Source organism: Ostrinia furnacalis, unplaced genomic scaffold (genome assembly GCF_004193835.3).
Source record: "Ostrinia furnacalis isolate ACB-3 unplaced genomic scaffold, ASM419383v2 OfSCF7532, whole genome shotgun sequence".
NCBI classification, from domain to species: Eukaryota; Metazoa; Arthropoda; class Insecta; order Lepidoptera; family Crambidae; genus Ostrinia; species Ostrinia furnacalis.
In genome coordinates, this window is record NW_021137771.1 from 502,219 (window position 1) to 516,643 (window position 14,425).

Below are 14,425 nucleotides of genomic sequence, written 5' to 3' on the forward strand. Positions count from 1 at the left end.
GAATTATTCCTTTTATACTTTGTGTCTATTGTGTACCTATCCCGTGCTATTTTACTTGAGGGTTTCCTTTTTTCTTTATTAATTGGTTGGTTGAATTAATTTTGGAGATTGTTGCAGCTTTCATGGTGTTAATGGTGGCATTAATAATAAACAATAATAATACAAATATTTTTATAACCGGTGATTTTTATAAGGTGATTGGGAGGGGCTTTGAGTAAGGGTGTTAAACAATGTGCAGGTTGTAACAACTAGCATTTGCGAGATCTATTCCTTGAGGTATCTAAAGGAACAGCTACTGAAAACATTTTTCCAAACTGTTTATAAGTATTTCTTCGGAAAAGACATTTTTTTTGCAACCACAACGTTCACAACGTCGATTCGATAAGAGCCTGTAGAAACCTAACAGGCGGGCGGAGAAAAAACATTTGACCTATCAACAGAAATAACTTTATCCTGGTAAAATTACCCATAATGTTCTTTGAAAACACTCTTCTTCGATGCTAATTAAATAGTTAAGAAATAAAGAAGACTTGGTTCAACAAAAATATATGTTTATTAGGTTCAATTTAAATACTCTAATCTGAAAACAAGAAAAAAACTAAATCTATCATATAAATCTCATCACTTAAGTTTTGAAGGTGGTTTTCTTGCTGACTGTACTCTTCGCGGATACAACAGACTTCCTGCTGATGATGGACTTTGTGTCGACTGCTTCTCCTTCGTCTTCGTTGAGGCTCTCCAAAGAGATGGCTGGAGTAACGGTCACGTTGTTGTCGGTGAAGCCGGTCTCTCTTGGCAGATAGATTCCGAAACGGTCCTGTAGATGAAAAAGTTATGATAGCTATTTTGCACACCAAACAAGAAAGACAAAGAAATAAAAAATTGAATTGGCACAATTTAGGCCAGGTTTTCACCAAGGCGGAGCAGATAAGTGTTTTGAATAACTAATTTCATAATTTCCACATCTCTTGTCCGATCGACGCCGCTTTCAAATTCCATAGAAAAATTTTGTTGTGATTCCTGACCCGACCACGACATGGAACGGAGTTTTTACTGTGGCACAAAATGATAATTTTAATTGTGTGTTACTGTGCCACTTATCCCAAGAATTTGTGCCTTGTACTTTTTGAGTAATAAGAGGACGATAGTGGTCGGGCTGGAGATCACGGTTCCTGGCCCGACCACAAGCAGATCTAATAAAATATCAATAGTGTGAAGTTACTGATTATGCCAAAAATATGTGTCAAACTGTGCCTATAGGAAACGTAAAGCATTTTCTATTATATCACAGAATACATCTAGATTCGGATTAGTTAAGTTTTTAGCATGCTCATTTAAACACTTTGTTGTGACAATTACGTCGTCTAGGTAACTTTAAGTGATCGATGTTCACCGATTACTTGAAGATGTCTCGTTCGATTTGAGTGACTCTTTTTGTTCGATAGTAGATACTTGCCATTTGGTCCCATACACAATTTAATGTAGTTTAACGTAGTCGTTTTTATTTTATGAGCAGTCAGTGCGTTTCTTGAGACAGACTGGCAACGACTCCGAGAATATCAATCATGGTCATAATAATTGTCCTAATTAAATAAATAACGTAAAATTATTTAACTACTTTTTAGTGTAGGTACTTTTTTGGAGTCAGTTTATTTTTTCAAGTCGGTTTTTTTAAACGCAGTTTATTTTTATTTTTGACTTTTCATTGTTTGTAATCTGAGTCCGAAAAATTCTGTTCGAAAATCATGCTCATAAAATAAAAACGACTACGTTAAACTAAATTAAATTGTATATGGGACCAAATGGCAAGTATCTACATTCGAACAAAAAGGAGTCACTGTAATCGGTCGAGAAATCTTTAAGTAATCGGTGAACATCGATTACTTAAAGATACCTAGACGACGTAATTATCACGAACAAAGTGTTCAAATGAGCATGCTAAAAACTAACTAATCCGAATCTAGATTTATTCTGTGATATAATAGAAAATGCTTTACGTTTCCTATAGGCACAGTTTGACACATATTTTTGGCATAATCAGTAACTTCACACTATTGATATTTTATTAGATCTGCTTGTGGTCGGGCCAGGAACCGTGATCTCCAGCCCGACCACAATCGTCCTCTTATTACTCAAAAAGTACAAGGCACAAATTCTTGGGATAAGTGGCACAGTAACACACAATTAAAATTACCATTTTGTGCCACAATAAAAACTCCGTTCCATGTCGTGGTCGGGTCAGGAATCACAACACGAAAAATTCGTCCGTCTGACACTTCTTTGCTCCGCTTTTCTTTGTAGAAATCAGGCCTTATCGCTAGGTAGCGATCTCTTCTAGATTAACTAGCCAGGGAGAGCACAGTAGCTTAAAATAAAAGGTAAAGTTGTATTTAAAAAAACTGAGATTCAACACTACTTATCTACTTTAATACTCAAATAAAGAGAATAATTTTATAAAGGCACAAATGGATTTCTATAAATAATTTATTTCATAAGTCTCTATAATATTTATTAAACCTATTTTTGAGAGAACGAGATTGTAACTTAGGCATAAAATTAATATTTTTATATTCTTCAAATGCTTATCTTAAGATTACCTTCGGAAGGTTAAATTTTTTATGTATTTTTGGTGTTCAATAAGTGTACAATTTTACTAAACTCAACAACCCGACCCAAATTATTTAATATTAAAGAAATTTGATTTCATTTCATTTGATTCAACTACTTGTCGAATGATAAAAAGTCTTTAATCAGCGGCTTGGCTAAACCTTCATTTACCTTTGCATATCGGTTGTAATAGAACTGGGGATGGCACACGCACGGCCTTGGCGGGGGCTTCTTGTAGCTCTCATGGGACGAAATCTCGCTCTTTGGCGAAGGCGGAGTCTCGTAACCTTTAAAATAAAACAGTTCAAAACCTATTAAATACACGCCAATTAAAAGGGTAAAACGTCTATCAAACTCCAATTATAGCAAAAACGAATACCTAACTCATTGAAAATCACAACTGGCATTGAAAAATAAAAGTGTGAGGTCAACAAAGTAATTAAGCACCACCCACCCATGAAAGTTATTTCATAGAAAATAACACAAGGGCTTTTTACAGTAATTATGATATAGATGACCCACGCTGAACTGTCCCGCCAAACTCAATGACAGGGGGGCGCTACCATCGTTCAACTATATGGTTTCCAACATGGCAAAAATCTGAACCAGCGATCCGGTATTGACGGTGGCGCCCCAATGTCAATGTCACCGACAGGACAGTCCAGTATTTTGGAACTATAACACAAAATTTGACAGCAAACCATAGACTGCTTTCGAATCGTTTCATAAGTATGAGAAAAGCAATGAGGTTTGAATGAAAAATTTACGCACCTTTAAAATTGTTCAATCTTCTCAGTGTTCTCTTCAACTTCTTCCTCATCCTTTTCTCCCATGCAATTTCAGCCGCTGCAAAAATAATCCTCAAAATTAATACCCTTTAAACAAAGTCTATTTTGTTTTACAGAGCTGAAACATCATTATTTTTCAACAGACCACTAATGAATGGTCAGGGTGTAAGTTTTTCGCATAACATGTCAGCCACAACATGTACCACAGACAGTGCCCGTGCACCCGCGTCGGATATTGAATAATAACAGAGCGTCAACACAATGTAAGCATTAATTAGTGCCCGCGTCGGTTTATCGATGTTGATATTCGTTGTGTATTTCGAATTCCCAGCCAGGTATTCGATCCCCTTGTTAGTTACCGACCAGGTATCAGCACACGGATTCCAGCGTTAGTTATGGGTGAAAGGAATTCGTAGTCTAGACTGATTGTACTTGTGTTCACAATTAAAACGTTGTTTCGGCGGCATATTTGATGCAGAATCGTAAATTACGAACGCGACGAGTCGCATGAATTGAATTCCGAACTGTCTGCTGTACGTTTCTGTTTGATTTCAAATACGGGATTATGAGATGCAAAATAAGGGAGAAAACACCTTTTTACTAATTGATATGTGAGTATAAAGAGCAGATTAAAATAATGATAAAACTATGCTCTAAAATTATGATTGAAAATCTATTTATTTTAAAACTTCAGTCTTCTTTCCTGGACTCTATGGCTACATGAAGCTCGGTTTCCACCAAGTCGGAGCGGTGCAGATATCTATGATCCTACGTTTTGATGATTTCTCCTATCAAAGATTAGATATTGATCTTATCAACAGGAATACCTAGATAGTGAACTAAAGATACTTACCAATTCTTTCTTTCTCCATGATATCAAGTTCGAATAGTTTGTAGGCGTTGTAGAACAGCTCAGCTATGTCCTCTCGTATTTCTATCACTGGGATCTCCATGGCTTGTTCTACAGCTTTCATGAGTTCCACATATGCAGTATCGTATCTCAACGCAGCATCATCAATGTGGGTGAAGATCGCCTTGTCCACGGTGTTTGAGACAACGGCGAACAGGGTCTCCGAGAGAGTTGCTTCAGGAGTACGAACTGGTTCTGTAGAAGTAAATTGAGGATCAGTTGATTTGCATTATTAGTACCATGCTGAAAGGTTTGGGCGCAGAAAAAACGTCGAATGGTTTGCGGTCCAAAGTAAAAAACTGACTCGCAGTTTTGGGTGCATAGCTTGAGTTCAATACAATACCTAAGTTACAACATAGTTATATTAAAAGCTTATTTCTTCAAAATAAATAACTGCAAGAATTTTTCGCTTATGTAATAGTCCAGTCAATGAATGCCTTAACGACGGTGTAGAGAGAAATCCGTGGAACACAATTTCTGACCTCGGGACTTTATTTAGCCTAGTTAGGTGGTGAACATTGCAAAAGTNTTTTAACCCTTAAGTAACATCCTTATTTTTTGTTACACATTGAACACCCTGGGGTAAAAAATTACCCCAAACGGAAATTGGAAAATTTTAAGCAAACACTTAAAATCAATTCAATTTGTGATTTATATGTATTAGCGGGCTCACTAAATTATACGATTGCTTTAAAAAAACGTTTATTAGAGTAAAAAAACATCTTAAATCAATCATAACAAAAAAAAGAATTTTCCATATGCAACTAATAGTCTCCACAATGGTCTTCTAGAAAAATCTTGAAAAGTTGTTGTAGAAACCAAAACCTTACACTAATCGGACATTGAATAGATGCTTTATACACATTTTAAACTCAAAGTTAAATAAAACGAAAATTTTTGGACTTAAGACAAAGCAAAATAAAAAAAAATAGTTTTTTTTTTAAATTATGAGAAAATATTTTTTATTTTATTTTATTTCTAATTATTATTTTCGAAACACATCAAACACACTGAATTATTACGTAATTATCACCTTCGAGCTCTATTTCTGTGTCGAATTTATGAACGCTCTGTTCTGAGGGGATGTCATCAAAGTTCGAATAATTCGCTTGATTCACAAGCTCTATTTATCTTTCTGCATTCTCGAAACAACGTGCTACTTCATCGTCATGTAAATATTTACTAGTTTTGTTTAAATATTATAAAAACCTATTAATAACATGTTAGGTGATGATAAATTAAAGCATGCGTAACTAACACCCTGGGGCAAATTTCTACCCCACCTACCTGTAAAAGTTATACGGATGATTTTTTTTACATCCCGCGTCTACGAGCTTAAAGCACACGCTCTGCATTGAGAATACACAAAACGACATTGCACTAGCTTCGCTAGAAAAAAAGATATGTCAATTTTTATGCGCCTGGGGTAAAAAATTACCCCACGGTGTTACTTAAGGGTTAAAAATATTTNTAACATAATATTTCAAGACATATTTCAAGAAATCACTTATAAAATAAATACAGGTTTTTTATTACTTTGAGTGGCATTCAGACAGCTTGTTTGTCTATAATAAGAGCATCAAGATGCAACGTATCCACATTCAATTACTTTCCAAGTAGTGCAGAGAAAACGTAAACTGAATAAATACTCATTAGTTCGAGTGATACGTTGATGTAAAGCCCTCATTAGTTGGAAACACATTATCCGATACGCTATTGTCTTTCAGTGCTTTACTTCAGCCTTTCTTCTCGGTTTTATAACAATAATGCGTTACTTACACCCCTGCATTGTTCATTCACCTATCAGTTTACGGATAGTGGATAGACGTGTTGAAGGGAGCTCTCAGGCAAAATATAAAAGACCGATGAAGGTAATATCTGTTGTAAAGGCAGGCTGACAGCGCACTTGAGCGTGGAGTCTTTGTCGTGCTAATTTCTATGGAAATGTTTGAGTCGACACATAGAAAGTCGCGCTGCTCCACGTCAAACATCGGCAAAGGCTGTCAAATAGATATACCTCCGTTTGACGGGGCCTTTATTACACACTGCGCTGTAAATATTTATATTTTCCGCTATCAACTTTATTTAAATTTTGCTCGTTATTGCTACCTACGAGGTCAGGTAAACGGGATACTAAGTGAAATGCTCTGAGGCCACGTGGTCCTACTGCTTTCGTCCTACCAGGTTTTCTCGAAGTGGGGTACGCGAACCCCTAGGGATTTGCCATTCGACGGCAGGGGGTTCGCGACAAGATTTACGTAATGGTGGCAGATAAGACAAGAAACAAGCATAACCATCACAAAATCAAACGTTTCTTTGGCACTTTATTTGGTACTAAGGTTTGGTTGAATTTAAACCTTATTTTCTTCAATAGTCATTTTTATTATTTTCTTTGAAGGAAGGGGGGAACTAAAAACAGGGGTTCAGGGAGCTGAAAGTTTGAGAAACCCTGGCCTACCGATCGGACTACATGAACTTTTTTCCGGTTGGCAATTGGATTAGATTGAATTAGATTGCATGATTTATATCTTAAATCTATTATTCGTAATTTATTATATTTTTAACATATTTTAGTTGAAGTTGAACATAGTTGAAGTTCCGCGTGACGTCTCAAAGTGCTACACTTTTAAGCACTTCTTGACGTCACGGGCCTCTTCCATTGTACTTTAGCAGTCTTTTTCTCTTTAAATTTTCAATAGTTTGAAAAAGTGAAAAATAAGTGTCGAGTATTTTTCGATAAGTTAACTGACGGACTACTCCTACTCTTCCCACGGGTGTCGTAAGAGGCGACTTAGGGACTACACATCAAACAGAGAACGGGCAGCAGCGCTCCCTTAAACTCCAACCCGCCTGCAAGGCGTAGAGATTATGGCAAAACCCTCCACTATAGTGGAGGAGGCTCATAGGCCAGCAGTGGACTGTAAAGGGCTATTGATGATGATGATGAACTGACGGACTAATTTAAACACTTGCTTTTTTACCCAGGAAACATCCCAATCATATTGTAATCTTACCTGGGGTTGGTAAAGTTGTATCGGACGTGATAATGGACAAGAAGTCCGAAGACACCGTGTTAGGAGTGCTGACGACAGGCGTAGGGATCTTCCACTGTTCTGGAGGGTAGTTCCGCATCACGATGTTCTTCAGGTCATACTCCAAATCAAGGTCTTTGTACCGAAAAGGAGGTTTTTGGTCCTGAAATAAATGCATTATAAAATACTGGAGATCGGATAAAGATTAACGCCCGTATTCACGAACGATGCTTGTTAAAGTGAAGCAGCAAATCAAACGCACAGCGTTGAATGGAGATCTGTGATTGGTTCATGTGTCACTCAATGCATCCACGCGCACTGTGAAACCTCATAGTAATGTTTGTGAATACGGGCGTAAGTATACTCAGATAATTTTACTTTGCTTTTTATACAAACAGTCAATAAAAAATCCAAAGTTAAATAAAATCCAAGTTATGTAAAGAATATTAATGTTTAATATTCACTAAATGGAATGCGTTGCAACAAGTTTTAATTTTATCAAGGAAACCTCTTCAAGGATGCAATCCTTATAAAGTAATAAAATTGTGTACTCCGCCGTAGTGCGTTCAACATTGCAATATACATTACTTTTGCTTTTGTTTTATAATGTGAACGGCGAGGGATTGGAACACCAAAAATCCGCGCGGGCCTGTTCATATTGTTCAAGGCGAGAGTGAATACCTAGGCACTTACAGGGTAGGTTTGTAACATCCTAGACTGCATCTCACTTAACATCAGATGTAATTATAGTCAAATAACTACTTGGGTATGTATAAAAATACTTTATTAGGCATAATACGAGGCTCCTCGAGTAGGCATCGAAAACAAAACACGCGGCGTACCCGCCGTTTTATCTAAAAGGGATTCACGAGTGAGCAGTTATAAAGCCTGGTCCGTGAACAAGTAGAATTTTGTCCAATGACCCCAAGCTACCCATCCTTATCGCTCGCGCGTAATTATATTGCTGTCGCGACTGTGCGACGGGTGCCCGCAGTGAGTGTGCGAGCGCGATAGCAACATAATTACGCGCGAGCGATAAGGACGTGTAGCTAGGGGTCATTGGACAAAATTCTACGTGCTCACGGACCAGGTTTTAGTGACGTATGCGCGCGTATTCTTTACCCATTGTAAAATAAATATTCGTTATGAAAAGAAGAAAATACACGTACTATGGTGCGCTAGCTTCTTATAGCAGTCGTCCCTATCGCATCGGCACAGTACCGATCACTGATCTATGTACGTAACGATACTCGACTTTGAGACAAGCTAAATTACCTGCACCATATTATTGTTGACGACATTCAGTAGACATTTTTTTTAAAACCTTCGCGAAAAAATCTTTCTTTACGTATAACCCGGTCGAGTTAACTGCGTATCTACTTGGCTACCGTGACGTCGTATCTATGTTGCGACGAACGCGAGAGTATTCCAGCGAGGTGCGCAGCAGTTAGCTCGATCGGATAGTAGTACATTTATTATTATTCTGTGATAATACCTGCACGTATGGACTGGATTGCACACCAATTCGCTCTTTGATCTCAGCGTCGAGAACCTCGGCTGGCCGTGTGAAAAATCTTGCCGCCTCACCGAGCAAGTCCTTCCTTTTTGGTTGCAGGACGATTCCCGTGAAAAAGTTTTCCAGCATAGCTCTAACCTATGTCAAAAACTTGATTGAATTAACAATACAATTTATGCCATCGAAGTTGGAGGATCAATGGAAAGCTGTAAGAAAAAAATACGGTTTATATGATTGTGATTGTACAAAATGCTTTAAAAAAAAAATGTTTGTAACGAGGAAATCTAAGGCTAGTTCTGACATGACTAAACATTTAATTTAGTTTTCCAAAGCACAAAATGAAGTACTTATTTTTGAACAATCAATCAAGTGGATTCAATAGAATAAAACAGAAAATAATATTACCTACATGTTGGAAAATCCCATACACCTAGTGAAAACTACGAAGGCTTCGTAAATTAATCTACTTCGAGAAAAATATAAAATAGCAGTGGATTCTGCGGAAAGTAAAAATAACCGGCAACAGAAGAAATATAACCTACAAAGGGTCGGATATGCATTAAGAATAAACAGTTTTCTATTGAAGCAAGCACACAATTTGCGACAAATAAAAACATTTTTAAAATAACAGTCTTTGTTACTGTAAAAGCTCGAACTACGGTTAATCTTAAGATTTAAGTGTAAGTCTTAGGCCCAGTTTTTTTATTCATAGTTAAAATAACAAATTGTTAAATTTTGCTACTAATGGTTAAATATTAACAAAATGTTAACTCATAGTTAAAAAATGTACTAAAAGTCTAGCTATAGTTCCAAAATACTGGACTGTCCTGTCGATGACATTGACAGTGGGGCGCCACCGTCAATACCGGATCGCTGGTTCAGATTTTTGCCATGTTGGAAACCATATAGTTGAACGATGGTAGCGCCCCCCTGTCATTGAGTTTGGCGGGACAGTTCAGCGTGGGTCATCTATAACCATTGTTCGAAAAACATTTTTCTCTGATATTTAACCACTTGTCATTTGACATCTGTCAAACTTGACCATTGGTTATTTTAACTACGAATCAAAAAACCGGGTCTTAGGATTTACCGACATGAGTTGGTAAATGTAAGTATTTCAGAAAATACGACGATTTTTTCGATCTTTTACCATTCGAATTCAGTATATGCTAGGTTTTACCTCTGTCAGCTGGTAGATGTTGGTTTTAGGAATAAAACAATGAGTAATTCTTAATGGGGAATTATAAAACGATCGACTATAAAATAACTTAGCGATTGATGATGGCATACTCACTGTTTTAATAACTTGAGCGGTATGAATTTGAGTAAGCGAAAAATTAACTTAACTAACGACGAATATTGATTACTATAATCAAATGCAGAACGAGCTTACAAAAAGTGGGTTATGTTTAATCCATTTTAGATATTAAAATTCTGTCCGTGCGACTAAATTACTAAGTGAGCGACTAGAAATACAAAGAGGGAAACTTCAATATTAAGATAGATTCGATTTTTTCCAATTGAAGTAATTTCTGATGATGATGATGATTATGAGATGCGCTCAGCACATTATGACATGTTTTGTTTTTCAACATTTACCGTGCCATTAATGTAAATCCTAAGATTTACTAACGAAATGGTGGTAAGAGTTCGAATCGCAAACCTTTTGGGACATTTACCATTAGAATTTGGTAGATCTTAGGTTGTAGGTACTGGAATATCTTAGGATTTACTGCAATTCGAGCTTTTACAGTAACATCTTCATCAGTTCTCAGACATGACGTAGTTTCGAAGTGGTTGGTTACACAGGGAAGCCTTAGTAGTAGCCGAGACTGCGAACTTCAGTTTTACCACACAATTGCCGCGGAAAAAGTTATTTATGATAAGAACACGAAGTTGGAGACAGCTGCTAAATTAAGAACATGTACAGATAAATAAATACTACTAAGAAAAAAAAGTTTTAACTTTGGCTACATATTCTTCTGGAAGTCCACTATACAAGGCCGGTTGCAATGGAAATCCTCGGGGGAAGGGGGGACCTTTAACTTACTTTATTTAACTAGGTTGACACATTAAATTAAATTTAATATTCTGCTTTTTTTCTTGAGGGTGGCGGGATGGTAGGGTGGTATTCATTTTATCAAAAAGACGTAAAATAGTCCCGGTACTCCGTTTGCCTTATTTGGGAGGATCAGTGGTTCCTTAATTTAGAATTCAGACAAAGTGACCAAAGTAACGTCCCACTGACGTCAAACTGAACTTTTTTCAATTTTCTCTACATTGAAAATAAAACTGCCTACTACACTGCCTTTTTAAAGTTGTTTACTGATACATTCTAATATTCTTGGACAGGAAGACGTAGTGTAGGCTGGCTACCCACTCTTTGGCCCTACGATCTGTTGAAGCTCGCAGGAAGCGCGGAATGGACTGAGTAGAACCGCTCGTTGTGGAAATCATTGGGGAAGGCAACGTCCAGCAGTGGACGTCTTAGCCTAGGCGCAGACCACCGACTTTTAGTTGGCCGATTCTTGGGTCGGGCTGTTAATCTGTATCAGCGTTGCCAGTTTTTTTTTCGCCAAGTCGGGACTTTGGTACTTTTTGAGTCAAAATAGAGGGATTCTTCCGTCAGAAGCGGGACATAGTAAAAAAACGTATAAAATCAAAGGTTTTCAAATATTTATCTTTTTATTTGACTTAAAATTACGTTTACGTGACAATAGATAGCAAAAGTAGCCATAGAAAATGTATTTTAACAAAAAAAAATATTCTAAATCAGATTTACTCTATCGTTAAATTCGTCTTTTGAATAAAAAAGAAAAAAAAAACATAAATCGAAATTAAAAAAAATGTTTTATTCTTTAGAATAATAAGTATGGCGTTTCAAACAACAGTCTGGTGAAGTGAGTGTCTCTCTCCGAAAAGCGGGACCGAGCAGAGCCCCGATTACGGTAATATTTAACGTCTCCAATCCAGACACGCTTCTCGATTCTGCGATACGATTGGTCGTTCAACAGCGTACGTCAGCTGTTTTGACCAATCGTATTGCAGAATCAGAAACGCGTCTGGATTGTAGACGTTAATAAAAGTTACCGTAATCGGGGCTCAGGTCCCGCGCGGGACATTTAAATTTGATTTAAAAATCGGGACGTCCCGCCAAAATCGGGACGTCTGGCCACGCTGATCTGTATGGACAATGGACATGTATGAAAGTGCGCACAAATTAAAATCGGTGGTCTGCGTAGTTGATAGATACGGTTAGTGTAGAACTAGCCGTTGTGGTAATCTGTGGGAAACTCCTTTTCCAGGAGAGGGCATAATCTGATTAAACCGAATGATTCGTTAACTTAATTTACCTCTGGATGCTCAGTAAGGTAGGCCTCCTGTTCCAACTGGATGGTCATCCCAAGCCTGGTGATGCACTCCCTTTGACATGTAGTCAGCGCGTCCCAATCTTGATACATTAAGCCCTCCGCAACCAAGAGGTCAGAAGGCAGCCCCTTCATTACTTTCTTTAACGACATTATGTTACTATTTCTAAGCTACAATTATTACTAATTTACAAATTTTGATTCTGAGCGGCCAATTTCGTCAAACGACCAAAGTAAAAATGTCAAAGAGACCGAAAAGAGACGGCTTGTTTTTGGTTTTTAGTGTCCATAAATAAGTAAAGTAAATACTTTTCTGATTATATAACCTCATTTGCTTTAGCGTTCGGATCGGTTCATATAGACCCGCCCCCCTAGACAAAACGCACTTCCGAAACATAGAATCCGTCAAAACTCCATACAAAAAAGGGGCTTTTCGACCACTTTTCGACTGGTTTGCGATTATAATTTGCACATTGTCTAGAACCACCGTAGTATACAAGATGACCCACGCTGAACTGTCCCACCAAACTCAATGACAGGGGGGCGCTACCATCGTTCAACTATATGGTTTCCAACATGGAAAAAATCGGAAGCAGCGATCCGGTATTGACGGTGGCGCCCCACTGTCAATGTCATGGATAGAACAGTTCAGTATTTTGGAACTATAGACCCATTAAGAACTGTCTTATCCGTGATATTGACAGCGGGGTTGCCATCACCGTCAATACCGGATCGCTGGTTCCGATTTTTGCCATGTTCGAAACTACACAGTTGAACGATGGTGGCGCCCCTCTGTCAATGAGTTTGGTGGGACAGTTCAGTTTATAGCATTGAAGTAATATTACTACGTATAGAACAGACATCGCGAACAAAATATGTACAGTGCGGGGTGCGGGGCGGGAATTTGACGGACAGCTGTCAGTCAAATCCATGACTATCAAGTTTCATAATTTATGGCGATAAAATCTGCACCAGAAAATGTCGTACTTCATTGATAGGATTGCACGAATAGTGACGTTCCTGCGGTCGCCTCATCATAGACATTNCTAACTAACCAGTCGCAAACGAACAACAGCAGTGAGTTCAAACAAGTTTGATCCATGATGCCGCACGACTATTGTGTGAGCCCACCCGTAACCCAAGCTTATTTAGCTTAACACAAGGGGCTGGACGGGACTATTAGTAATTTGTGCAATACAAAGTGCTTATAATCTTTAAAAAAATCTTTTTATAACCTTCCTTTCGTATACTAATTTATGCGTCAGTGTCAAGTCTGCGATTTTTATTCTTTGAAATTTTCGTAAAATGGCTGCCGCCGCGGTGACGCCTTGTAATTAACAAATTAAAATTAAATTAGTGTTATAAAGTGCATAAATGTACAACTTAATGGTAAAAAGGCATTCCTTGATTTTTACTTAATATGTATCTGGAGTTATTTGAACAGTATTTTCGTCTATAGGATGGCATATTTCAAAAAACAAAACTGCACTCAAGCGTGTTGTCACAGCAACCGATGAGCACATACTAATTGAATTTCGGTCCATGGACCTGTTTGCGTGCCAGAAACAGTCTAGTTGACATGTCTTCTCTAGTACGTAGTATAGTTCCAAAATACTGAACTGTCCTATGCATGACATTGACAGTGGGGCGCCACCGTCAATACCGGATCGCTAGTTCCGATTTTTGCCATGTTGGAAACCATATAGTTGAACGATGGTAGCGCCCCCCTGTCATTGAGTTTGGCGGGACAGTTCAGCGTGGGTCATCTATACATTATAACTCAATGGTTTATAGTCCGATTTTTAATTCGAGGGAATTCTGACAGTTGTCATTTTTTGACAATTCAGATGTAATAAGCCTTTTTTGCTTTGAATTATTAATAAATAATATGAAATGAAATTTCATCAAGTACAACTTACAAGAATGAACTATTGTTTGTTTTGTGAATTCAATGTACACTAATTATTATGTACATTTTAGAGATTAAATAGAAAAAAAAAGTGGTTTTAACACAGTAAAACAACATAATTATTATCATAAACGATAATATTAATGTATTGATCATCAATCATCATTATCGTCATCATAATCAACTTGGATTATAAAATTGGCATCTTGTTTTTTAAATTGGTTATTTTATGAAGCTAAGATTTTATTAACAAAAGGATTTTTGTAACTTCAAAAATATTATAATAAAAATTCAA

General features: G+C 37.3%; 1 protein-coding gene across 1 annotated transcript; it reads right to left on the reverse strand.

Annotated features, from left to right (window-relative positions):
* Positions 1-623: 623 nt before the first annotated feature.
* Positions 624-12,438, reverse strand: LOC114365039 (uncharacterized). The gene is made up of 7 exons (XM_028321462.1): positions 12,207-12,438; positions 8,833-8,991; positions 7,320-7,500; positions 4,249-4,500; positions 3,379-3,453; positions 2,779-2,894; positions 624-817 (listed from the first exon to the last, which is right to left on the reverse strand). Exons 1-7 carry the CDS (start codon positions 12,372-12,374, stop codon positions 626-628), a joined length of 1,143 nt encoding a protein of 380 aa, XP_028177263.1. The 5' UTR covers positions 12,375-12,438; the 3' UTR covers positions 624-625.
* Between the last annotated feature and the right edge of the window lie 1,987 nt (positions 12,439-14,425).

What these genes read in the sequence shown, in the direction of transcription:
- LOC114365039 (XM_028321462.1), bottom strand. Translation starts at nt 12,374, where the DNA reads ATGTCGTTAAAGAAAGTAATGAAGGGGCTGCCTTCTGACCTCTTGGTT. An exon ending in AATCCAGTCCATACGTGCAG is followed by an intron (nt 7,501 to 8,832) that starts GTATTATCACAG and finishes CATTTATTTCAG; the next exon opens with GACCAAAAACCTCCTTTTCG. An exon ending in CATGGAGAAAGAAAGAATTG is followed by an intron (nt 3,454 to 4,248) that starts GTAAGTATCTTT and finishes TTATTTTTGCAG; the next exon opens with CGGCTGAAATTGCATGGGAG.